At 38.4% G+C, this 27,386-nt stretch overlaps 3 protein-coding genes across 3 annotated transcripts in view; all 3 read left to right on the plus strand.

The window, feature by feature from the left end:
* LOC137391929 (ovostatin-like) overlaps positions 1-27,386 on the plus strand; it is a 103,836-nt gene that overhangs the window by 68,128 nt on the left and 8,322 nt on the right. The gene's annotated exons all lie outside the window — the stretch shown is intronic.
* The window catches only part of LOC137391927 (alpha-2-macroglobulin-like protein 1), a 133,383-nt gene that overhangs the window by 26,769 nt on the left and 79,228 nt on the right, over positions 1-27,386 (plus strand). The gene's annotated exons all lie outside the window — the stretch shown is intronic.
* LOC137392256 (murinoglobulin-2-like) lies at positions 970-26,463 on the plus strand. The gene is made up of 19 exons (XM_068078921.1): positions 970-1,221; positions 1,342-1,761; positions 1,806-2,125; positions 3,114-3,173; positions 16,882-17,087; positions 17,182-17,397; positions 22,179-22,231; positions 22,562-22,634; positions 23,124-23,237; positions 23,426-23,510; positions 23,614-23,785; positions 24,094-24,214; positions 24,609-24,718; positions 24,825-24,998; positions 25,123-25,323; positions 25,412-25,586; positions 25,755-25,978; positions 26,087-26,280; positions 26,382-26,463. The coding sequence occupies exons 1-19, from the start codon at positions 970-972 to the stop codon at positions 26,461-26,463; spliced, it is 3,252 nt and encodes a 1,083-aa protein (XP_067935022.1).

Here is a 27,386-nt window from a genome sequence, read left to right on the forward strand (position 1 = left end):
CCTGGGCAACGTTGCATACCCCGGGGGGCCGGCCAGAAACCCACACTGGACTCCCGCCCCAACAGTGGCGGGATTGAACCTGGGTGCCGGAGGTTCCCCTGAGGAGCTATCAGCCCCGCCAGGAGTGACAGGACCAAAAGGCGAACTGGCAAGGACACAGGCTACCAGACAGGGACCAGTGGCCATCATGTACCGTACCATCGCTACAGGAGAGGAGGTGCCAGCAGAACACCTGGAGATCGGGAGCAGAGAGCTGGACATCCTGCATCACATGTGGGGCTTTCTGCGCATACGACAGGATGGCGTGCTGGAAGCACGCGTGGCCCCGCAGGGCCACGCCAGATGGTGCACCATCTGCCCCCCGGCAATGCAGGAAACAACGGTGTGGCAAATGTACACCCTGGCTCACTCTGGGGTGGGAAGGATGATAGGTCGCCTCCAACTGACGTGGTACTGGACCAGACTGACGTCCACAGTCAGCTGGCTCATCAAGAGTTGCGAGGTGTGCCAGGCCGCAAAGCATGGAGGGACAAAGGCGGCCAGAGAAAAAAGGAGGTTCTACGCAGGACGACCCTGGCAGAAGGTGGCCATGGATCTGGTGGGGCCATTTCCTGACACACCAAGGGGGAACAGGGGGTGCTGGTTCTCACCGACCACTTCACCCGGTGGCAGGACGCCTTGGCACTACCTGACGCCACGGCCCCGGTGGTTGCCAACGCACTGGATGAGCAGGTCTTCTGCTACCTAGGATTGCCTGAGCAGATCCACTCAGACCAGGGGACGCAGTTCGAGAGCCAACTGATGGCCGAAGTGTGCCAACTCTGAAACGTGGGAAAGACCCACACGACTCCGTATCATCCACAAGCAAATGGAATCGTGGAGCGGAATAACCGGAGACTCGGAGACTCCTTGAGGGCACTGCTCCTGGCTCGAAAACAGGACGAGTGGGACCTACTGCTTCCCCAGCTGATGAGGGCATACAGAGGCACCCCCTACTCCGCGACTGGAGAAACGGCCGACATGCTAATGTTGGGACGGGAGCTGAGGTTGCCAGACCAGCTGGAAAGCTACCCTCCACCGACCGAGTTCTTTCCTGCCCACGAGCACGCTCTGGAGGTGCAGCGGAGACTGCAGACAGTGCACGAGGCACTACGGCAAAGCCAGATGGAGGTGCGGCAAGAAGACAGGGAAAAGCCACCGCTGTATGCCCCAGGCGACTGGGTATGGCTCACGAATAAACGCCGGAGACGGAGAGAAAATCCCAAGCTGCAGGCGAAGTTCATGGGACCATACTAGGTCCTGAAGGCTTGGGGGAACCACACATATCTGGTGGAACGGCAGGGCCAGTTTTCCATCCAGAGCGAAGGAAGGCTAAAACCCTATCATGCTTGCCCAGAGAGGTTGGGACAGGCCCCAGCCACTCTGGAGCTAAGGAGGGGTCTCAACATGAAAGGAGCTCGACACAGCAGACCGGAGAAAAGGCGGGAAGAAGCCAGAGTGGACCCTGTACCAATAATGCCGCCCACCAACTGGGAAGCCAGGAAGCCTCTGGGAAGTTCGGTAGAAGCCAATCCGGTCCCACTGCAAGAAGTTCTGAGAGAACCGAAATCAAACCCAGAGGACACCGGAACGGCTTCGACACCAGAGACTTCATCGGAACTTGTCCGCCACAACCCAAGGCCGGCCCGGACTACTAGAAGGCCGGACCGGTACGAGAACGGGGTGTGCTACTCGATGGAGTCACCGGCAAATGACCCGGAGGTGGGACAAGAGAACAATCAGGTAGTTTTCACGGCCGCTACCAGAGCCTTTCTGCTGAGCACTCGCTCACCCCGGACGCCCTCAGTTTGTTGGAGAACTTGGATGACGCATGTGACGCGTCCTTGCCAGAACTATCGGTTTCGGTCACCAGGAGCTTGAAAGAAGCTGAGGAAGCCCTAAGTGCACCGAAGCCAGTCGGTTTGGCAGCAAACCAGGGAGATCGGGAGTGCGGGAAGGCGACTGCCGAGGCCGGCTCGAGCTGCCCCGGGGCAGCTGCCTCAGACACGGATGTGGAGGACCTGAACAGAACCCTGACAGGAGAGGAGGAGGTCTGCCACGTGGCTACTGTAGGCTCTCTCCCAAGGTCTAGATTGGGGACCATGGTCACCAATGGAGGAGAGTGTTGTGGAATGTGGTCCACTGGGAGCTGAGCATAGGGCTGAGTTAAGCCGAGCCAAGCTGTGTTCAGTCAGGCGTGTTAATGAGGTCGGAGTTCAGCCAAGCCAAGCCAGAGGCATGCAGGGTCCAGCCAAGTAGAACGGAGGCGGAGCTTACTAGCTATATAAGCTCGAACATTTGTGTAGAAGAGCAGAGCTGTTCTGGGCCTGTTCATTGCCTGTTACTTGATTCTTTCTTGTACACCTTGATGAACTAAGCAGAAATATATGTATTGTATTCATGCACGAGACTTGTACTAGTGGAGGAAAGTGAAGGTCGCACAAACCTTTACAATATTACTTTGGTTCACATGCTATTTGTTTACTCGTATGTTGCTAATTGTATTCGGAACAAATACACTTCACTCCCTCTTCCGGCACACTACTCAATGCTCTTGTTTGTTACTTAATTAGTCTCTACAAATATCCAATGACATCCAACATGTAACAAGCGATAATACTACACTAGACGTGCGTACAAAGCTGCGACAGGCGCTACTTCAAGTAGGCCTACTTAATGGTGTAAGACAAATACCAATTGCAGTTTACCAAATCTAATGAAGCTCAACTTAGCTATGCAAAATTAGCTAACTTTTTTGACATTTATTTGAAGCTGCTCAAAGCCTGTGGCATGATTATTATAGAGCATATTTGAACATGGTCCAACCTTTTCACACATAGTGCTGAAGGGTTTTTCGAGGTCCAAAAACATTTTAACAAGTCATGGAATTACATGAGAAATATTTGGTTTTCATCGACCAAGTAGAACTACATCTATTCAAGCAGCCTACTATATTTTTTATCTTTAGTTTACATTGATAAGATATTGATATTATTACTTATTAATAATTATGTTTCAATAATGAGCGAGTGGACTGTTTTATATTTTTCGCTGCACGCCTGTTTGTTTTGTAGGAATTCAAGCTATGAAGGCCCAATCCGCATTCGGAGATCACGCCTCAAGCTTGTGGACCTGTAGAGCCAGGCAACTGCATGGATTTGGATGATTGTATATATAACGGTTATATGGCAGAACGTTATTTTAAATCTGGAACTCTGATGAGTGAACATTTAATATATTTGAACATTTCTAATATTTTAGGTTTATGTTTCAACTTTGAAATTATATGTTATCATAAGAGAGAATTCGATTCAGATAGTTTATATATGTGAAGTGTACTACGTAGTTGTTCAGGGTGTGAAGCACGTTCCATGAACAAGGTCTAGGTCTGGAGAGAGCCCTTAAACGCCGATCTCTGGAAAAAGAAAGGCTATTTGTGAGTAAAATATAATAGTAAAGTACAAAATAGGATATAGTTGTACAATACTACAAGTGATAATAAAATAGTTCTGACGCCCTAATAGGCGACAAACTGTAGAAAGTTAAAAGACACCCTAAAAAGTTGTCAATTTTTTCTCAGATCTCTAAATGTTCTAGAGAAGAAAATTTGGCAATAGAATATTTTGGAGGTCAAACAGCTGGAAGATGTTTGCTTGTCACAGATCTAGTGGTATAAGAATGTGTGTTGCTGTGAACATCAAAAGCAAGGATGAACGACTGGTGGACAAAACTTGAAAGGATTTTATTGGCAGTGATATTTTGGCTGACCGCCTTCTATCCTTAAGCAGCTCCAGATCTAGCTCTATTCTGGCTTCGGTAAGACTCCCCACCTTTGAGATTGGCCAAAAAGCATATTACATGCCTTTGAATGTTTTCTATTTGATATCCCTGCTTAATGGCGTGTGGATCTCACAGCTTTTAAGCTTACTGTACCAGTGTATCCCGCATCTTAGTATCACTAAATGAGCGGTTTAGATGGCACCACTAATACCACTTATTAGCAGGTATTATTAGTACCACTCGTGATGTGGTTTTATTAGCATCACTCATACAGAGATATTTATCTTGATGATTTATTATAAAGTATTTAGAATGCTGCAACATAATTATAGCATTGTTTAAAAAAAATTGTTTAAAATTGGTATTAGCTAAAATCACATCACAAGTGGTACTAAACTAATACCACTGCTTGAGCGGCTTTAAACAATGCTATAATTATGTTGCAGCATTCTAAATACTTTATAATAAGCCATAATGATAAATATCTCTGTATGAGTGATGCTAATAAAACCACATCACGAGTGGTACTAATAATACCTGCTAATAAGTGGTATCAGTGGTGCCATCTAAACCACTCATTTAGTGATACTAAGATGTGGGATGGGCTCTACTGTACAATTGGTCGGCAAAGAGTCAAATAAGCCAATTTTTTAAACATCTCTTGAAGCCTTGTATAAAATCCTTTTGATCATACCTACCTAGTCTCCGGTACCCTTTTGATACTATATCATCTAATTGAGTGTCCCAACTAAAGTCACCCTTAGATATTTGAATGACTTGACTATCTGCAGTAGAACACTGTGGAAAATGTACCTTACTGTTTCTTTGTCTCTTCTTTTAAATCCAACAAAACAGTTTGACACTTTCCACCATTAAACTTCACTTTCCATTTGTCTGCCCACTGCTCAAGAGATAAATAATCTTGCTTAAACAAATCAGGTTCATTGGCCCATTGAGTAGACAATACAGTAGGGGATCATCTGCAAAAGACTGATGGAAGAATGAATCAGAAAGCTATCTATGTCATTGATAGAACCCGAAAATAATGATGGCACCAATACAGAGCCTTGTAGAACATCAGATGTCACTGATAGTGATGTTGATGCAGCACCTTGGATGACTACTCCTTCGCTTTTGTCACTTGAAAATTTTATTATTCATCTGATAATATTTATGTCATTGCCTGGATTTAGCAAGTTGTCAATAAGTAAATCATGGGCAACCTTGTCAAATACTTTTGAAAAATCCAAAACCGCTGCATGAACAGGTATCTCATCATTAGCTGTTGTCGTAATATTGTTCTGGGTAGTAACGAGCTATGTAGTACAGGAGAGAGCTTTTCTGAACCCGTGCTGCTTTGGGCATAAAATACTATCAAGCAAAGGACTATTATTACTAAGGACTATATGCTGCAGGTTTTACATGAAATATATGTCTGAGAAACCAGCCTGTAGTTTTCTGAGTTCTCTCGATCTCTCTCTTCTCAAAAATTGGAACTACATTTGCCATCTTCCAAATATCTGGTAAAATGCCTTAATCTAAATAATATTGATATGTTTGTGTTAAAGATGTGGTTGCGGCAAATTCGAGTTAATTTTTAAAAAAGTGTTTTTTTCTGGCTATCAGTTGATATGTTGTTTGTTGTGTTAGGAAATCTCATTGTCCAGATATTTGAAGATTAAAATTGAAAAAATTTGATCGCGGTAAAAATGTTCAGGCCAAAAAAACACGCCCAGCTTGCCCAAAATGATGTAACGCGTGATACAACCTGTCTCTATCTTTCGTATTCACATCGGCTAATGCGATAAAAGTCCATTCTTACGCGGCTCTATTGGCATATATCTTATTTTGTATTTGCTCATGTTGGCTAGAATAAAATTTTAAATCCAGCTACAGATACACTATTATGAATGTTTCAAACACCTCAAATAAGGGAAATTATAAACTTGTCATATTAACTTCCTCTAAATGCTGTGTAAACATTTGAGTACCAACTACCAATTCTCCCGGTCTACGGTAATTAGGTTATCGAGTTAGCTTATTTCATCACGGCCTTTGTATCAGCTAAGTTCTCAGTTGCTACACGCACACCGGAAACTAGCTACTAAATAAAATAGGCACGCCACCGTCTTTGAAGTAATGTGTTCGAATATATGGCGAAACTAACTGCATCCCAAAAAGTCATGAATAGTCTACGTTATTTAGTCATTATTAGTATCAGTTTGTAGAAAATTTTACTGGCCCATTCGATTAGTTAATTCAAGTACAAAACAAACGGTTTCATGAGTTGACCAAAATAGTGAAAAAACTGATTCTGCCGAAGGATTACTAAAGCCATTCTTGCGCCTGGTTGGCAGTTTGTGGACACACTTGGTTTCACTTAGTAGGGTAGATCATAAAATCTTTTGAACTTAATATTTGGTCCGTTGGAATTGATTCAAGCTATGCAAAAGTACCTGTCAATACAGCTCTGATTACATTTCATAAATCCATCTATCAGGAAGATTTTAGCACAGATGATAACAGGGCTATAATGTATTCAATATGTTCTGCAAATCACATTTTGCATCATCTTCAACATTATTATTTTATTATATAATTTTTACAAGCAGAGAAATTTTCATCTCGGCATAAAGCTTTTATTAAAAATAGCCATTCAAGTCGTGGCCACTCACATAGTTTCAGCTCATACTGAAAGCTTTCCAATTGGGAGTTAGATAGATTTCGAGTGTAATTTTAAAAATGAATAAATGTTCAATAAAAGCATAAGTACGCCAAGCCAACGATTCGAAGCTTTGATTCTGGAAATTAAAGATGTGCATTAATCAATCGATTTTCCTCACTTTCTACAAGTGAGAAGTGAACCTCTAAAGTCTAATTATAAATCTAATTTACTAGCTAAAACTGCCACAGAAAATTTGAAGCAAATATAGCTAGGTGAAACAATAAAAAATTATAAAATGGTGATTGGTGATAGCAAAAAGTTATAATTCTATTAATCAGCACATGTACATGTATTAATGAGTACTAAAATTATTACTTTTATATAGTATATTCATCAATTTAAGCCATTGTATTGCTAGATGTTTTGGATTAAAAAGAAGCCGTCAAAAACTCACTGTGCATCCGTATCTCGCACATGCACACAGGAAATTACACTATAACCTCAAACAGGAAAATATAATCTGAATGTAAACACAACAGTATAATATCTATAGGAGACTCAATGTAAAAGATAAATTTACCACAATTCTCCTATTTTCCTCTGTAGCATAACGCTGCTGACGCCTGTCAGCTCTAACTATAAGCCGTCTGCCACAAACGTTGACCACTTGACGCTCAGAAAACTCAGAGTCACCTTCGCAAAAACTGGAAGCATTTTTACAATTCTGTTGTTCGTCAATAAAACGTGTCGATCGAGTAATTCATTAAAGTAACAATGTAATTAATTTAGTAAATGTCGATGCGATCTAATAATAGAGTAAAATCCCTAAATTTGAGATCACAGACAATGCGTTTTACGAGTGATAACATTTATTAGGACCATAGATATATATACCTAGATTGGCCAATAATAGCTAGCCCCATTGGTGGCCTTGTCAGACTTAAATGCCATGACGCAACGTAATCATATTGTACCTTACGCTTGACTGACCGCAAGATTCATCATTAGTTTACAATGGCTGAAGCTGAAAAGGGTGTGTCAGCTGCTACTAAGGTGAGTTTTTTACTACTTTTAATATCAAAGATAGGCTTGGAACTCCTAAATATCAGCTGTAAGGCTTTATAGTAAAAACTAGAACAGTTTTCATACCAATAGTGGACATATTTTCCCCATATTTGACACTTTGAAAAAATTATTGAAGACAATCAAATCAGCAGACATCATTGTTTGTCAAGTTACTATCAACTTCAACTTGTTTGATTCATTAACTGATTGACTCTCTCTTGGAAGGTTTCCTTAACTTTGCCCAAGGAGCTGCTTGTGTAATACTGCTACTTTGTGATGCTTGAGTCATTAATTTGGATACCATCTTGCTATAAATCACTAAGTCAGAATGGAATTCATATTCATTGCTATTTTGGCAGCGATCTCACCATTATTCATCAAACTCACAGTCATCTGAGAGGACTAGTAAGAATTGCTGCGTTGCTTTTGGATGTTCCAATTATCCAAGAAAATGCCCAGAGAAAAGCTTCCACAGGTAAGACAATATAACAAACATTCACCCTGCTAATCGTTGGGAGAATTCATGAACATACTACATGAGCATGGCTTGGAGCATGGTTATCTTTGGCTATAATCAGGCTTAAAAGTTTCCATTATTTGACAAGGTTAATGCTACACTTCTCAAAGGCAAAAAGTCAATAATCCAATGAGCAAAAAACACCACTAATTGTATGTATCTTTTATTACTTGTTAAGTTTTGCTACTGCTGCTGATCGCAAGGATGCCTGGATTAAAGCAGTGAGACGAGAACAGTGGACCCCAAGTAAATCTTCTGTACTTTGTTCAGACCACTTCACTAGTGAAAGCTACCAAGTATCACCTGGTATTGGGAAAAAAGCTAGATTGAAGGCCAATACCATACCAACATTAGAGTTTTTCTTTTAAGACATTGATAAAATTCAAATTTATCAAAGACAACTGTTGTAATGAGGGATAACTTATATCTCCCTCTCTCGCAAATGCTAGCATTAGCTGCAATTGTATGTATTTAATTTTACATTTTAAATAATCACATTTTCTTGTATTATTTTTTGATTGTTGCTTTTTGAAAGCATGTGGTAAATTATGACAATAACCAACATCTTCTTTCCGTTACAATATCTTGTTTTGAGTGTTTTATTTGCATTTTTAGAGTATGGAAACCAAGCAATATATATTTAATTGTTCGATATATAAATAAGTTGCACCAACATGCGAGTATATTAACATATGAGCTCAGTCTCGGAACGCATTAAGCTCGTAAGTTGAAGTATGACTGTATAAGTTTTTAGCTTTTAAGAGCTTGTAATCACCTTCTCATATATTTCACACCTACAACACAACAGAGTAAGGCACGGTGAATCTTATGATACCAAATAACTGTAATGTGAATTTTGTTGCAAGTCAACCTTTAACTTGCTTATGCATATTGTACAAATAACTTGGTATTGTCCTTTCGTGACTGGCTTCTTAGTGGTGGCAATTAGTGCTTGCCTGGCAAAGTTTTTCATCAATCCAGCGCTACTAAGCAACACTCTTGTCGCTTTCTCGCTGTGGTTGCAAACCTCAATCACCACAGGCAAAGACAAAGTCAAACCACCCTGATTCTTAACTGTAATTAGGGAATTCGTTACTTGGTTTACATCAACGTTGGTAACATCCACGATGCTAGTGATACAATCATTACACTTCAGCTTTGGTGACCTAGCCAGCTGTAAAATCATCATTCTGTCTCATTTTTGACTTCAGACATACTTGCATACTCATCATATTTAGTCATGTTTAGTTCAGCATATTAGTCTATTTACCTAGCCAAGGTCTGGCTCTTTGAGTGGGTGGGCTATTTCCCCTCCCCTCTCCATTCCCCTTCTCTCTATTCCCCTTCTAACTTATTCTTTGGAGAAGGGGAAAAGAGAGAATGGGGATAAGAGAGGGTGGCAAATAAAGCCATGATGGCTCATGATTTGTGTGCAACAATTCATAGCTTTTATAGTTTTAATCTATGGTGGTTATCAGATATTATCACAGAATTGCTTTAGTTTACTGGATTATGTATACAAGAAGGTTTTTATGTGAAAATAAATGTAATTTTGTTACCTTCTTCCCATTAGATTCATTGTAAACAGCAGTGCAGTCAAGCGTGAGGTACAATACAGTGATGTTGCGTCGCGCTATTTTGGTCTGACAGGCTTTTTCCCTATTGGCCAATCTAGGTATATATATCTATGATTAGGACCTATATAAAAACTTTGTGCTGATGATTTGTTAATAAAGCGATCTTATATTTATCGCTCGTGGACTTTTTTCAGATGTATCACTCGTTATGTCACGATTGAAGCGTCCGCTGGAATCTGAGCTTTTTAAAAGATGGCCTCATTCAAACGCATATATGTAATTCTTTGGACAGGGTTAGTCTACAAAGACAAAAATGACATCAAATTGTAGCTGATGTTTCAGCCTTTTATTGGTCTTAATTTTATTAAATCGACCTTTTTGACACAACCATATCTTTAAAATTGAAAGGGTGTTACTAATTCTTATATTAAGGTCATTTATTTGTAAATTCATCTGAACCTGGAGCTTTACCAGCTTTCAGGTTCATCCCTAATTCAGCCACAACAGTCTCTACAGACATGGAATCGACTATGGGAGCTCTCACGCTGAGGACAATGAAAAGTACTTGACTTTGAAAAAGCACTTTACAAACAATGTGTTAAAAATGTTTGTTGTTTCAGAGCATGACTTGTCTATAAAGCTGGAGAGTTGGAGCTGTTACCGTTGAGATTGCTACTTTTCCTCCAATAGAAAGAATAAGGAGGCGGGCCATTTCCTTTACTTAATGGTTCAAAAATAGTCTTAGTATTGCGATTACGTTTCATTTATCTAAGGAGTTTTTTATACATCGCAAGATTTTACACCTATCCAGGTCTTTCCATATGCATGAGCTCTTTGATTTTCTGTAGAGCTATATTTGCAGTTTAGATGCCTTCCTTGCTTCTCGTGAAACCACATTGATTTATTATTTGTCGATGCTTTAATATCAATCTTAGTTACAAGCTTTTTAATTGTCAACTTTAGGTCACTCCGAAAAATGTTCCACACTACATTGAGGTTTGCTCTATTAATCATTGCTGTAACTACATGAAGAAGGTACTATTTAATTATTCATTTACAGCCATGGTATCAGCCTTACAATGTAAGTTATAAAAACACTTAAAGATAACACTTTCTTCGTAAACCGAATACCTATATATACCGGTAATACTTTTGTAAACATTCTACTCCACTATACAATGATTGATAAGACCGGGATCACACTTACATACGGGACCGATTACACTTAGACCGTCAATCTGTGCATTGCTGTTAGTGAGAACAAGGTCTAAAGCGTTTCCTTTACAATTTGTTGGACTTGTTGATGGATCAGTATCTCTGCATATGATATCTAAGGTTTCTGACCTTGCCTACTCCCATTTGAGCTTAGCCTTGAAAGAGCATAGTATCCGTTCTACAAGGTGGTGCAGCCTTAGGAACTGTTGTGTTCCACAGTTCGAGTCTTATTGGTAATGGAAACTTACAAAAACTTTGGAAATCATTTGAAATTGAATCGACTATTACCATAGTTTTAGTGCTTTCTACTGCACCTATCTGATCATGCTTTGATTTCTGACAGTCAAAACAGTGTAATGTCACATTCCCTATCAACTACATAGAATGGTGTACCAGTACCAATAACAATGCTATATAGACTAACCCGAAAGTTCTCCTACCGACAACACAACAAGTATGCTGTGGTTGGCATATCCTATTAACTTAGCCCAAGAGCCTATTATCTTGCTTAGCCATAAACGTAAAAACTCAGCCTTTGGCATGATGCTCACCTCCACTCCAGTATCAACTGTCAAAGAATGTTCATTGACTTTTACGCCAGCTAATTAACTCGAGTTGGATAAGAAATTATTCACTGTAAAGGATCCACTGTAACCTTTTACCTCTCCACTTAGAACCAGCTGCTTGTTATAAGCAACTGGTAACAAGCAGCAACTACCTAAAAACAGGATATTAAGATGGAAAAGCGTGTTTTTAATTGTTGCACTCACAAAGTAACGCATACCTATTTAGTGGTTATAAACTGCTATAAAATGTAGCATTACTATGTACAATACTGTATGGAGTTCTTACCTTAGAGACTTCGAGAGAGAGAGAGACTTGATAGCAACATGCTCGGTACACTAGATTTTGTGACGCTATGTTACATAAACATTGAATTTATCTTAAATGACTTTAGTTTACTAAACACACACATTTGAAGCATGTTTTAATATTTTACTATTATACTCAAATCTAATTTTTCCTATGTTTTAATTTTTTTATATCTTTTCCCAACTTGACATTGTTTGCTTCACTTTTACTAAAACCTTTAGCTGACCTTTTGAAAACTATTTTTACCAAATGATACCGTTCTCGAAAATAGCCTCTCGCAAACTTGGCCATTTAGTGGCCACCGAGAACCGGCTCGTACCCTCATTTAATAAAGTCGTCTTGTATCACCATGCAGAAACTTGCTCGAGATTTTGCTCGAATCTCGATTTTCTTGTGTATTATAGTACTCATACATCAAAGTATGACCGTATCTGCGTTGTACAATATACTTATCCAAATATATTATCTCATTATTAGTATATAAGCTTATATAGTTATTAATAACATATTATAGTAATAATATATTATTATATATTGTCGGAAAAAGAAATTATGGGAACAAATTAAGTTGTCTTTAGTTATATTATATAGGAAATATTGCTTTGATATACATGCAAAATTGACAAAAGAGCTCAGTCCCAGAACACATTAAGCTCGTGTGTCAGGAATGACTGTATTGTGGTAGCAAAACAACTGTTGAGATTTGAAGTTTCCTATGCCCTTATCTCGTGGGCTTGGCTTCTCTCACTTAAATTTTAGGCTTCACCTAACTTTTCATCAAAACTTGACGGTCTCTCCGGTGCTGACCGATGTCCATCCTTGAAAGGGCATTCCTCTCTCTGTTCGCCAGGGTCAAGATGTCTTTTTGCCGACTGGATAGGGCTGTGGCAGGCCGGGCCGTTGAGTGTCCGGCCGAGTTAGCAGTCGACCAGTTTCTTTTACACTGTACCAAAAATATCATGTGGGCAATTAATTACGTGAACCTTAAAAGGTTCTTCGCTATCAACATCCTAATGTCTAGTTACTGTCAATTCATTTATGTTTCGAACCTGATTAGGTTTAGTCTCAAATATAGAAGTCTTTGCAAAATGACTGAAACCCTCGTATTTGCATTTGGTGATAAAGTACGAACCAGTATGTCCTCAAATAAAGTATTCTGTGGTTCTGTGTTGCTGGAGATTGATGATTTATAGCGGATATACAGCTATACAGCGGATATATGTAGATGCAGCTGCAAAATGCCCCTCTATCTCTGTTTGTTGGTTTTGCATAATGATTTTTTTGATGCGAGGTTTCTTTTGATTTCATTTGAAGTTAAAGTCACATAATTTTAGTTTTAACTCACGAGCTAACCCTTTTTCTCTCATACCAGCCAATAATCCAATTTTGAATCTCCTACGCCATTATGCCATTTCACTGGAATGATAGAGAGGTTCAAACTTGCTGGAGGTTTTATGGAATGGCTTGTTGTTTTACCTTGCTCACAGTAACAGATGCGTGAGATTTGCATATTACTTTCAACCTACTCGCAGCTCCATGTTGTGGTCTTAGTATTATAGCTTGTAAACAGCGTATGGGACCTCTTTTGTTTATTGCATTGATTGAAATAAAACAGCAATTCACATGTGCATGCTGTGACCAGTGATTAGTGTGCAGCTGCAACTAGATATGCAAAATAATAATTAAAAAGTAAACATTAGTGCTTATTTTGATAACTCTGATACAAACAATATCAGCTAAGTATTGGATTGTCACACACTATTTTGCTATATTATTGTCTGTTGAAACCAATGGACGGCTTGACCCAATGCTCCTTTTGATACAACTTGCAGGAGCCAACAGGTGACAGCAGAAACCCACTCTTTGTACTCTGCTAAAACCAACCAGGGTACTGAAACCAACACTTCCTGAAGTACAACCTGAAGTCAACAGGAGACGGTTGAAAATAGTTTACTACTAACTTACTACTAACTTACTATTAACTTACTATTAACTTACTGCTAGTTTATTACTAACTTACTACTAGTTTACTACTAACTTAGTACTAGTTTACTACTAACTTACTACTAGTTTACTAATAACTTACTACTAGTTTACTACTAACTTACTACTAGTTTACTATTAACTTACTACTACTTTACTACTAACTTACTACTAGTTTACTACTAACTTACTACTAGTTTACTACTAACTTACCACTAGTTTACTACTAACTCACTGCTAGTTTACTACTAACTTACTACTAGTTTACTACTAACTTACTGCTAGTTTACAACTAACATTCCTAATTACTGCTTATTGCTAGTTTGCTATTACCTGGTAACAGGTTGGAGTGACAGAATCAATTATGGCAGCCAATCACTGCACAGCTTCAATAATGCAATTTGTATTTGCTTTCATTTATTTTCATTGTACAGCAAGCTTATTCATATAATAATGTTTCAATTCATAGGTAAAGTCTACAACCAGCTGAAATACAATTGTTAGTGTGAACCATCTTATCCTAGATTCCACAACCTAACTCATTTTTAAGGGGATGCAACATCGGTAAAGTCTATGCATACTGTAAAAATGGTTACATGTAGATAATATAATTGTAATCCATGTTGATTTCTTTCTACAATGATTTTTTATCATTTGACTTGCTGTGCATGAGTAGTAGGGCGGGTCACTAGCTAGCTTGTAACATTGGCTATGTAGACAGCTATCAACTTAACCAATTGCAAGCTTTAATGCTACCGGAATACAACATTGCTGCTGGTTTGTGTAGAAAAAATAAATTTTATTATAATACCAGTTAAGAGTGCTTTACTACTCAGCAAGATTTTGCAGGAATTCAATTCTAAGAATTTTATTATGTGACCCTGTATATAATATACCATGTTGCAATATTCTATCCCTTTGCAATACTTGAAATTATGCAAAATTTATTTCTACTTAATTTTCAGCACTGATTCTACCAAACTTGTTTAAACAATATAAATATGGCGTATGCAAAATCTCCCAATTTTAGTTACACTGTAAATCTAACCCAAAGCTCAATTTTTTCTCAAAAAACTCAAATTTTGTAAATACATGCTTACATGAAATAACAATAAAATGCCTATTAGGCAGCAATCAAACACACTATCACACATTTAAAATTTCGGATAAGCCATCACTTTAAATAAACCGTTAGTCGCCACAGCCGTTAGGAAATCTTTCTGACTTAGTCTACCGACAGGTTGCCAGCACTGGACCTTCTTATATTTGGCTACTACTGAACAACTGTCTCTCAGCAGTCATTACAAATTTTGACAGCGTGAAACAGTTTCTCAAGCAAGTCAAAGATATGTACTTTTTAGAAGAGAAAGTAGCATCTCCACAGATTCACACTCGTTAACAAGATGTTAGAGACATTTCTAATCACATGACAGATCCTTCTTTTTATAGTCTCACTTTCAGTTATGACTTCTCCAGACTGTTACACATGTAGATATGACTAGTCTCTGTACATGATATGGAACTATGTCTGGTTAACTCTCTTGTTTTGAAGACACATTTTTGTTGCTAAATAATGTAATAGACTGATGCCTTGTTTGTGCTGCTACCTGTTCCTTTGTATTATTGATTAAACATCAATGAGAGGAAGTTGTTAGATTTAATAAGTAATAATTTAGCCAACAAAACAATTTTCTTCATGTGAAATTTGAGATATATAAAAGAGGGTAGCTGCTATTTATCACTAATGTTTTTGTGCAGAATGCAGAACATTTCGCAACCAGAATTTCCTTGTTTTACCTAGATTATTGTCATGGTTACGGCTGTTAAGTTGTAATTCTATGAGGATATGATTGATTCAACACTCAATTATTGAGTACATGTTTTTTCATGCAGCCAGTTTTGTTATTAATGTTTGTTTATGCAGCCAAATACACCAAATTTTTAGCTCACACTCAAGTCACTGGTTTCACTCAAGTCAATTCACGGTTCGATAAGCTGCAGTAGAGATCTAAGAGAAGAGTTCAAGTCATACAAAAAATGATACAACTATGGCTAAAGGAAACAGGGAGAATTTTTAATCGCTTAGCAAATATCTACGAGATCTATAAATTGGTAAAAGCAATGTTCATGAGAGACCTCCATGTTTAGGAGAGTTTTACAACATACCCTAGTTATAACTGGCCATAGCTATGACATGCATACCTAGTTATAATCTGCCATAATTATAATTTACCATAGTCATAACTTGCCATATATAACTGCCATTTTTATAACTTGAACTAGTTATAACTGGTCATAATTATAACTGTTATGGTAATAACTTGACCTAGTTATGACTTGACCTAGTTATAACTTGTCATAGTTATAACTTGTCATAGTTATAACTCTGTAGTTGCAACTTAACTTAATATATAATTACTTAATACAGGGGAGTCTTAAAAACAAGTTGGTATATATTTTGAAGACAGCATGTGCAGGCATTGCATCATTCTATAGCTCCTCAAATAGAATATTTCTTCTACAGAGTTTCTACTACACTCATAAAATCTAACAATTTTCGGTAAATGCGGAAAGGGTTTGCAATCGAACAGCTAGAGCATACAGAAAAGAGGCTGACAGACAAAATACATGTATCACCATTCCCAGCTATTCAGAGATACTTCTCTATTTACTATAAATTAAATCACACTATTATTTGGAAGTAATTTGTGTTCTGTTAAATGGATTAATGTTTGGTTCTCAATTGTTCAATTTCAAAGAAGTTCAACAGTTTACAGAACACTCTTGAGAAGGAGTTAATACTGTTCGCATCTCAGCGCTGGTAATAAGGGCTTATACGCCACCATAAGTCCTTGTAATCTGTTCTTTTATTCGCGCTGGATAGGTTACGGTTGACAGGTTCGCTGTGCTCTATGATATATAAATACTGCAGTGTATTTGTATCATACATATTAGTAAAGTAGAAAATTAGAGAAGACATGCAATTGTACTTCGTTTGTGCTGTTTTAGCCTTTTGGACTCTACTGGTGATGGCTACCAAGTAAGCCTACCAATTATCTTATATTTTCATCACTATTAACATAGTACCCAGTCTGATCGTAACTTATGCCTGTTAAAGGTTATCATTTGTACCATTGCTTTAACTGCATGATATGTTTGGTTTGCAGTGAGCCTGGTTACTTGGTCTCTGCACCAAACCGATTCATACAAAACCGGCCAGAAACTGTATGCATTGATCTTTACAATGTCGCAGTTGCGACACAAATTCAGATTTCTTTACGGACTGTGTGGATAGACAGGTCACGGCGCCCCCTTGCGGAGGGAACTCGAAATTTGACAGTTGACACGGCTACCACTACAATACAACCAGGAGGTTCATTTATTCTCTTTTTTGTATACATGTAGTAATTTACAATTAAACCAAAGTGATGAAAAAATTGACTATTTTGTTGCCTTATCTTTTCTAGATAAGACTAACTGCTTATCGCTGACGCTGCCAGTGTTTGAATCAAATTCACGACCAGAATACGTTATTCTTGAAGTTAGCGGTCGACCAGCAACAGGAAACCCAGCTGGTTATTATTTCAGTGACTCCATGAAAATTGCCATTCTCAGTAGATGGTATAACACAGATATTACCTTCATTCAGACTGATAAACCCATCTATAAGCCAGGACAACTAGGTAAGTACAGTAGAAATAACCATGGTAGTGGTGAGTCTCTTAGAAATTGTTGAGTGAGTGATTTTTCTGGTTTGTGTACTCATTCTGAGTAGAGATGATAAGAATCAGTGATTTAATATTGAGATTAGCATAACGTGTATTTATTTCTAGAACTATGTTCTTTTGCAACATAACAGGAAAAGAGCGGAAGCAGAACAGAAGAGCAGGAAGCAGCTAATTAATATAATAATGTGATTGGCTAATGTAGATAAGCATATAAGCGTAACGATATGGATATGGAGTTGACTATACGGAGAGCGTAACTCCTAATTAGTTAGTCAGCTGTAGATTGTATCTCAATACGCCCTCTCAATCTGGAGCAGACTAATTGCAGAATGGTGTTGCAGCTTGCTGAGAGGTTTAGTGAGCACATCTGCAGGGTTGTTATGAGTTCCTACGTATTTGTACGTAATGTCATTTTGCTCCTTTACGAAGTGGTAGCGGATATCTATGTGTTTAGTACGATTATGATGCTCTGCATTGTTGTCAGCTATAGCAATCGTGCCCTGATTGTCACAATATATGATTGTCAGCGTAGGGATTGTTATTCGTAGCGATGCACAGAGGCTTCGTAGGTAAAGTATCTCCTTCGTACACTCAGCTAGAGCCCTATCTTCAGCTTCGCAGCTTGATAGAGCTGCTGTTGGCTGTTTGCGTGTTTTCCAACTTACTGGCGCACTACCTAGTATACTGATGTAGCCAGTCGTTGATCTTCTATCCTCTATGCTCCCAGCCCAATTTGAATCTGTATATGCTTTCAGATTGTTGTCAGTAGGTTTGTAGACTAGTGTATACGATTTTGTTCCCTTAATGTACCGGAACAGGTGCTTGACTGCTGCAACGTGCTTCATACTCGGCTTATCTAGGTATTGTGTTAACTTGGATATAGTCCAAGATATATCTGGTCGTGTGGCACTCAAGTAGATTAGACTACCAACGGCTTGACGATACGAAAACTTACTCCATAGGAAGGCTTGATATTCTTGATCAGTTGCCTTTTGTAGTTGTATGCTCTGTTCAGCGGGTGTACTTGCTGTTTTAGCATCTGTCAAGTTGAAGCGTTTCAGAATAGCTTCAGCATATTTTTCTTGACTCATGTTGTAGTTGCCATCTTCAGTACGTTTGAAGTCGATACCAAGAAATCACTTTAGTTCTCCTCAGTCATCCATTTGGAATTTGCTGTGCAAATTTTTTTTGATAAAGTTTATAGTTTCTATGTTTTTGGCGGCGATTATTATGTTGTCTACCCAAAATAAGATTAGAGAGCTGTCGTCGGTGGTATGTTTAATGTATACGCACGAATCGGTTTTACTCGGTGTGTAGTCTTGAAATTTTAGGAAGTCTGTCAGTGTAGTATGCCAATTTCTTCCACTCTGTTTTAGTCCGTATAGCGACTTTTTAAGATGGCATGTTAGATGTCTACTGTTGTCAGTCTGTTAGTACCCGGTTGGTTGCTCAATGTAAATGTCTTTATCGATGTGAGCATTGAGGTAAGCTCCTTTGACATCTATTTGATGTAGCTGTAGCCTGTCATTAACAGCCTTTTGTAGCCGTATACGGATTGACGTCATGCGTGTAGTAGGCGAGTATGTATTGTCATAATCGATCTCTGCTTGTTGCGAGTAGCCTTTGGCGACGTATCTAGCTTTGTATTGTACTTCATCGGTTACTGTACCTTGTTTGAGTGTATACACCCATTTGCCTTTTGTTTCAGTACGATCTTTCGGTAGCAGTTTTATGTCCCACTTGTCATTATTTGTCAGAGTTGTCATCTCTTTGTCCATAGCTGCTTTCCATTTTGAAGAATCTTCTGAGCTTACTGCTTCATCGTAGGCTTTAGGTATAAACGGTACAGCAGCATATGCATAATCTACTGTTGTAGTCAGCTGGTAATCTGTTAGATATGTAGGTGGCTTTCTTTCACGGCTAGATCGACGAGGCGTTTCGGTGTTTTCTGTACTGTTTGGAGTTGTAGTTTCAGTGTCGTTTACTACTGTTTGCTTACTGCCTTTTCGTTGTAGTGGTAGCGAGTCGTTGGTACCATAGTCATCAGTCAGGGGCTGTGTGTCGGCTGTGTTGTTGTCGGAGAGTCGTCTGTACACGTGTACATTTCTCGATGTTAGAATTCTATTGGTTTGTGTATCAAGGATATAGTGACCTTGAATTTTTAGATTAATTCCTAGGTAGATACTTTCCTGTCCCCTAGGCTGTAGTTTTTGCTTGGGTCCTTCTGTGTAGAATGTGCATGATGAACCAAAGTCATACAGTTTGGTCATATCAGGCTTGATGTTTGTAAGTAGTTCATAAGCAGTTGATTTAGTTCTCCTTTGATACGATCGGTTTCTTATATATACAGCATGGCGTACGGCGTATGACCAGTACGTTTTCGGTAATGTAGTTCCCGTGATCAGGCAGCGTGACATTTCTAAAATAGTATGCCAGGAACGTTCAGATTTTCCATTTTGGTACGGTGAGTACAGTGTCGTAGTCGTTTGTTTAATACCTCTCTCCATAAGAATACATGTAGATTGAAAGTCACTGCTGAGATACTCACTACCGTTGTCACTGCGTAATTCGAGTACGGTTCCAATCGGTGCAACGTCGGCTAGAAACGTCTTTAGTGCTGTGCTGGCTTCATCTTTTGAGCGTATTGCATATACAAACAGCATACTAAAAAACTCGACTATAAAGTTTATAATGTATCTGTACCCTTCCTTCGATACCGGGTCGATAGGTGCACATATGTCGGTATGTACACGTTGTAACGGTTTTGCGGCATGTATTGGTGGGTCATCATTTGACTTAGGTTGCTTCGTTAGTTTGCTTTCTTTGCATGTTTGACAAGAGTTCATGTGTTTCTTAGGCGACGGTGCTATCTTCATTCCACGGGTTACATGCTGTAGCTGCTGTATATTTTTGTAGTTTGTATGCCCTAATGTCGTATGCCACTCTTTGATTGTACGGGTGTTGTATATCAAATCATGTTTGTTACTATTGTCGTCAGTTTGCAGGAAATACAGCTAACCTTGTTTGACAATGTTGAAGTTAGTGCATCTGGAGGTGAGATAAGCTGTATCTTTAGCAAATGTAACTTGCGCTCTTGCTTCGGTGGCGGCACGGACGGAGAACAGACTTGTAGGAAATGTCGGTGCTAGCAATGCATTTGTAAGTGTAATTTTAGTCGGATTGTTTTCTGAGTCATACATTACAAACTCTGCATTTCCTCTCTTTATGGCGAGTTCATTACTGCGACGGCCATCGGTGAGCTGTATGTAATGTTTATTCGAGTCGAATGTGTCGTCATATGTAGTAAAGCCTGTGGCGTCGTTTACGATATGACACATAGCTCCACAGTCGACCAGCAAGCTATTGTAGAAATTGTCTGTATGTTTGCTGGTGTTAGTTATATTATCTGCATGTGTTGTAGGGTTACAGTTGATGGTAAAGCTAAATGTTGATGTCAATTCCCTGGCTGATGTGTGTTGATAGCGGTCGGTTTTCTTTTTCTTTTGGAAACATACGAGTTCAACGTGACCAGGCCTTTTACAGTATTCACAAGCTAGTTTAGCCTTTGATCTGCACTCGCGTGCCCTGTGACCTGGTTTTGCACATGCCAGACATATATGTTTGTTATTGTGCGTAGGCGTTTTTGTCTTAGGCGTATAGTGATATTGTCTAGGTTTAGTACTAGCTGCCATGGCGGTTGATTGTGTTGTAGTATTACGGGCAGCTTCGGTGTTTACATGGTTACGGAGTGCAGCTTTAAACTTGGTTAAGAACTTTTTCTGGTCGGTTTGTGTATGCACAACGACAAACGAGTTGAAAGCTGTTGGCAAACCTTTCAAAAGCATAGCGATTATAAAATCGTCAGATATTGTTTCACCAGCTGAACGCAAACCAGTAGCAGCTTTTTCAGCTCTAATTAAGTAGCCTAATCGGTTACATCCTCAGTCTCTGTCATATGTATTGTAGTTAGCTCTTCATATAAAGTCATAATTCTAGGTTTCTCAGTACTAGCATAGTGTTGTCTGAGTAATAGCAAAGCTTTTTGTCTATAATCTTTGGCATCATTCATGGTCAGTTGTAATGAACGTTCATCAATAACTTAGACAAGCTCTGCGTATGCTCCCCTGTTTTTGTCTGCAAAGTCTGTGTCATCCTCTTCTCCTTCAGCAAGAGGTAGTATGGCTATGTACATGCCTTTGTCGGTAGTGTATTTATAGTTAGTAAAGCGTGTTTCCCATATAGCATATGATTCCATCTCTCCATCAAAGTGCAGGCGACTTCTGGGCCCATAACCTGTTGAGTGAGTGATTTTTCTGGTTTGTGTACTCATTCTGAGTAGAGATGATAAGAATTAGTGATTTAATATTGAGATTACCATAACGTGTATTTATTTCTAGAACTATTTTCTTTTGCAACATAACAGGAAGAGAGCGTTAAGTAAGCAGCTAATTAATATAATAATGTGATTGGCTGATATTGATAAGCATATAAGCGTAACGATATGGATGTGGAGTTGACTATATGGAGAGCGTAACTCCTAATTAGTTAGTCAGCTGTAGGTTGTATCTCAATAGAAATCTGCTGTATAAACATTGATTTCTCACGTTTAGCTTGTTGGTCAACTGTGTGTTTACTTCTCGTTGTTACGCATCAGCAAAGAACTGTTTTGGCATCTCATAGCTGCAACCAGCCAAAACTTTTGGGTTGATCTAAGAACTTCTGTGTGTGTTTTGTAGTACGAGTCAGAATTCTGACACTAGATAGCAGGTTGAGACCCTCCAATGATATGGTAAGCAATATTAAATGGTTTCAGATTAACTCTAGGATCTAGCCTGTGATGTTTGTATGTAGGTATTGCTGTCTGGTCTTTAGGTCACTAGTCGGAGGTCTTCATGGTACAAAATTTTTAAAGATATTCTCCTGAGCTCCATTCAGCTAGGGATTTATCCTTGCTAGGTTTTGTTAGAAATCAACCAAATCTAAGGGAATATATAAAACTAATCTTTGGTATCAAGCTGCTTAAGTTACGTACCCTCAACAAGTATCTGTATGGAATGTGTTGTATATAATAATAAAATGGTAAAAACATGTAATATAGAAATTTTCTTGTTGTTACCAGATAGATCTCATTACCATTGAGACTCCGAGCAAAGTGAGAGTGGAGCAGTGGAATAACTTGACTGTCAGCAATGGTAAGCTTGGCTAAATCTTTTTACCATTTAGACTATTTTACATAAAATAGTTGGCCTATTGATGACAAGCCTTTTATTGATGGTAACTAAACATTGAGTGTACTTTTGTCAGTACCGCTTACCTATCTACTGATGATGCATACCCATAGGTCAAAAGGAGCTCCTTCATATGTACAGTAGATTGTACTTCTATAGAGTCTCCTTAAGTCTAAAAAGATGTATAAGTCACTAATATACTGCTTACTTATCTACTGAGTGAGGCATGCCCATAGGTCAAAAAAGAGCTTCTTTATACGTAACCGTACTTCTATAGAGTCTCCTTAAATTTAATGACATGTATAAGTCATTAATATACTGCTTACTTATCTACTGAGTGATGCATACCCATAGGTCATAAGGAGCTCCTTTATATGTAATTGTACTTCTATAGAGCCTCCTTAAATCTAAAGACATGTATAAGTCACTAATATAAATCATTTCTTATGTTAGGTATGGTACAGCTCGAGTTTCAGCTGCATGAAGAACCTGATATGGGCTACTACACCATAAAAATGAAAAGAAATGGTAAAGACAATCAGCAGAGATTTGAAGTGAAGGAATATGGTAAGGGTAGTGTATAATGATGTATCATCATTCTCTGAGTGCTGCCAACTCACGTGATCAAATATCAAGAAACATTCGAAGGTTAAATTTAATTTATTATAGAAAGTTAGCTGTAGCCCCCACTTCTCCTATGATGATCAGGTTGAGAAGTCAGACTTTAACCAACCTGTTTCCTTATTTTCTTGTAGTTCTTCCCAAGTATGAAGTGACAGTTGAGCCTCCTAGATATGTTACATTTCAAACAGAGAGGGTGGTAGCTAAAGTTTGTGCAAAGTAAGTTCTAGAATTTGTAAGTTGTTCGCACTTATTATTAATTGATTTGAAAATGAAAGTTTTTTGTGTGACTTCAGTTCACTTATATCTCAATATTTGATAGGTACACTTTTGGACAGCCTGTGCTAGGTGTCATAGAGTCTAGTATCTGTGTGTATGAACAACAAAATTACTATTTCACTCGAAGTGAGGCTAGCCTAGATGGGGCACCTGGCTCAAATCCAAATACTGACGGAACGAATGAAGGCAGCTACTGCACTCTTGTTGAAGAGCCGGTATATTTACATCCTGTTTTTTTGTTTTATCTTTTGTTGATGCTATCATTCTAGTGTTTGTAAATTACAAACCTAGCGCTCAGCGAGCTAAACATAACAAGAGTGTTCTCTGATGCTAACCAGTACTGCATTTATAATCTTGCTCGTAGTTGTAGATTAGGTGTTTTAAGTTAAAATGTTGCATGTTCTGCTCTTGGTTTATGAAGCGTATCTGTAACCATGAAATTTGATAGTCATTTTCTATGTATTTTCTCTTGCTTAGCAAACGCTACACTATAAACCATAACAGCTAACTTTGTGTGTTTCAGTTGGTAGATGGATGCTACACAGTGAATGTGAGCCGACAAGATGTAGGATATGATAGATACAGCACATACCAATATAGTGTGAGACTAGTGATAGAGACGAGAGTGAAGGAGCAAGGCACCGGTATGACTAGAATTAGAGCAGGTCTTTCATATAAAATTGCTGCTGTCATATTCTAATCACTTTTTATATTAAAGAATACCCTCATACACGTACTTAATAAATCCTCACTGAAAGGTTTTACACATTGTCATCATTTTCTCTGACTGACTATCTTGTAATATTGCACCAGTTGCTGTCTTCACTTAGTCTGACTGCTCTGGAGTACACTAACTCATTGTCTCAGCAGCTAGACTATAGTCTTCACCATTTTTCCATCTTCATCAGTGTATTGTAGATACATAGTGTATTGTAGAGACATCAGTGTTTTGTAGAGACATCAGTGTTTTGTAGAAAGCATGTCTCCAGCACCTCAATATATTGATCTGTTTCAGTGAAGTTTTTTGTGCTATTTTAGGAGATTATCTGGATGCAGAAACTCAGACACTCTACTTCCAGCGCTATGATATCCAATTGAAGCTAGAGGGACCCGATAGATTCAAACCTGGACTTTCCTACAATGCAAAAGTAAGTAGCCATTCTATGTTACAGCTGCTAAATATAACTTCACCGTATTCATTTATATATGAGGAAACTCCAAGCATGTTTTCTACATAAAAATTTGTTTTGGTAGATGACAGCAACAAAATTAGACGGGAGACCTTCGCCAGGGGAGCCTGTTGATATTGAGTTGCAGAATTGTTGCAGCCGTGGCAGATACATCAAGAGATACATTGCTGACGCTAATGGAGAAATCAAGTTTAGTATCCCTCCAGCACCACAGGATTTCTCATATTATAGCATTCGGGTGAGATATTTCAAGCTATACCTTTCCATTATCAGCTTTGACTCATTTATTCTGTTGACCTTTTTATAGTCTGTTGATGATCAACACTGTGTTTTATGTATTTATTTACTTGTCTGCCCTTTAGGCTGAAGCGACAAGGTTCAACTCCACCTTCTGGAGATGGCGCTTACCAAATGCAGTTCTCTATGTTAAGGGTTGGTACTCTCCATCAGGATCTTTCCTACAGATCGTACCAAATACCCAGACTTTGTCTTGTGGTTCTCCAGCCACCTTCAAAATTCAATATACTACAAGTATAGCCTTGGAGACTCAACTTCAATACAAGGTAATTGTTCTTGTATAGTTGGTTTTTGTATACTTCTATTCATAACCTAGGATTCCGTGACTAGTAAATCTATATACTCGTACTACAGGTAGTTGGACTGACGGACATTGTTGATTATGGATCAAGTTCAATCAGTCTGACTCTAAACACAGCTGTTACTGAGCAAGATGAACAAGATGACTGGGACCACACACCAAGAGATTCATATTACTATTACTGGTGGAGGTCTTGTGATGTCACTATTGACTCTGTTGTCTCAGGAAGTAAGTGCTGCTGCAGTTCTTATTTTGCATGTATAACCCATGAAGATTGTATTGCTGAGCACCAAGAGTTTATAATTGTCATACAAATGTTTTGTAGTCACCAAGCTTTAATGTGACACCACAAAACCATAAACAGCAGTGATTAAGTAGCTTGCAATACTTCTTTAGCGCCTCCTGAAAGAGATACAAGTACAACCACCACTGTCGCTCCTCCAACCACTACACATGGTACTCAGGTTACGGCTACACACAAAGGAACTTTCTATATAACTGTGCCAGTAACTGCTGCCATGTCTACTAGCGGTAAACTAGTTGTTTACTACATCAGACCTGATGGTGAAGTTGTAGCCGATGGTGTGACATTCAAAGTTGAAGAATGCACAGAGAATGAGGTGCGCAGCTTATAATTTTAGTATCAGACAATATTATGGCTATCTTATAGTATTATTAAATTGTGTATCATGTTCTCATTGACTCAGGAGTCGCTTGTTGTTTTACAGGCACAGATGAGATTTAGCAAGAGTGACGCACGACCAGGAGAGCCTGTAGATCTGCTGTTCTCAGCTAGTCCCAACTCTTTCTGTAGCTATGGTGTGGTAGACAAGAGTGTTTTCCTAGAAGGTGGAGACAACCAGCTAAGTTTGTCAAAGGCCCTTGATAAGATACAGAGGCTAGCACTTCAGGAATGGTCTGGGTGAGTCGATTAACCATACAGAGTTGTTCTTGACATTCTTCCCTGCGTGTAATGTGATGTTTCCATGTCAATATGTAAACATCTGGCTGTATCTATTGTAGAGTCTATGAATCTGAGCTTTCTAAATGTGGGTCTGTTCCTACCAATGGTGAGTGGCTGGTTCTTTTCATTCCTATTCATTAGAGTTGTAATCTTTGAGTTACCAACTTTCGTAAAAAAGGGTTCAATGATAAAAGGTAAATAGGATAAAAACTCCACACACTTGCTATTGAAGTTAAATTCTTTTCCATTTTTTAACTTTTTTTCGCTAAGAGTTTTACAAATCTCTACTCACAAAGCTTTAATATCAGAATTTTTCACTAATATACTATACCAACTTCAAACACATATACACATATATTCTTCTTTCTGGAAGTAATTTCCAAAAAAAAAAAGTGTTCAAAGTCTTTTTAAAATACCACAGACTTTAAAGCAGAAGTGAAAAGGCTGAAGATAGGAAGTAAAAATAAAACTTTAAAATTCACAATATAAAAGTAATAACATATGCAAGTTGAGTAAATTTACACTTTCCTCCGAACCTACACATTGCCAGGTTTATACTTGCATTCACCATTTATAAGGGAAAATAACAATAAAAATCGTTTTATACTGATTAATTGTCTATCAATATACGGATTTACATTTCATTTTGTACATTTCCTTCCTAAAGTGCACTTATTTTGTTGCTGTAAATATCTGCAGTATTTATTGAAAATTTATCATAGATTTGTGAGATGTGGAATGACTTAAATGAATTGCAGGGTATTCTTATAGAAATAGTTGATCCAACATACAATGGTTTTAACATACAAAGCAGGTCGTGAGTTATTTTAAATTTGTATGTAGAGATTTCACTGTACAATGAATATGTAAAATTAATCAGATACTAAAATATTACTCTGATTTTTAATACAAACTGGCAGGGAATGGCTTTTAGTGTGTTGTTTTTAAATCTATGTTACTGGCCAATAAAAATGCCAGAGAGATGTTGGTAAGCATTGAAATTATAGACCTTGCATTCAATAAGTTGAACATAACAAGATTGTTCTCTGATGCTAAACAGTACT

This window comes from Watersipora subatra, chromosome 3 (assembly GCF_963576615.1).
Source record: "Watersipora subatra chromosome 3, tzWatSuba1.1, whole genome shotgun sequence".
In the NCBI taxonomy this organism is placed as follows: Eukaryota; Metazoa; Bryozoa; class Gymnolaemata; order Cheilostomatida; family Watersiporidae; genus Watersipora; species Watersipora subatra.

Excerpts from the sequence above, each read along its gene's own strand:
- LOC137392256 (XM_068078921.1), top strand. The coding sequence starts at position 970 with ATGAGGGCATACAGAGGCACCCCCTACTCCGCGACTGGAGAAACGGCC. Across the intron at positions 2,126-3,113 it reads ACTGTAGGCTCTCTCCCAAG|GAATTCAAGCTATGAAGGCC; the intron begins GTCTAGATTGGG and ends TTTGTTTTGTAG. Across the intron at positions 3,174-16,881 it reads CGCCTCAAGCTTGTGGACCT|TGAGCCTGGTTACTTGGTCT; the intron begins GTAGAGCCAGGC and ends TTTGGTTTGCAG.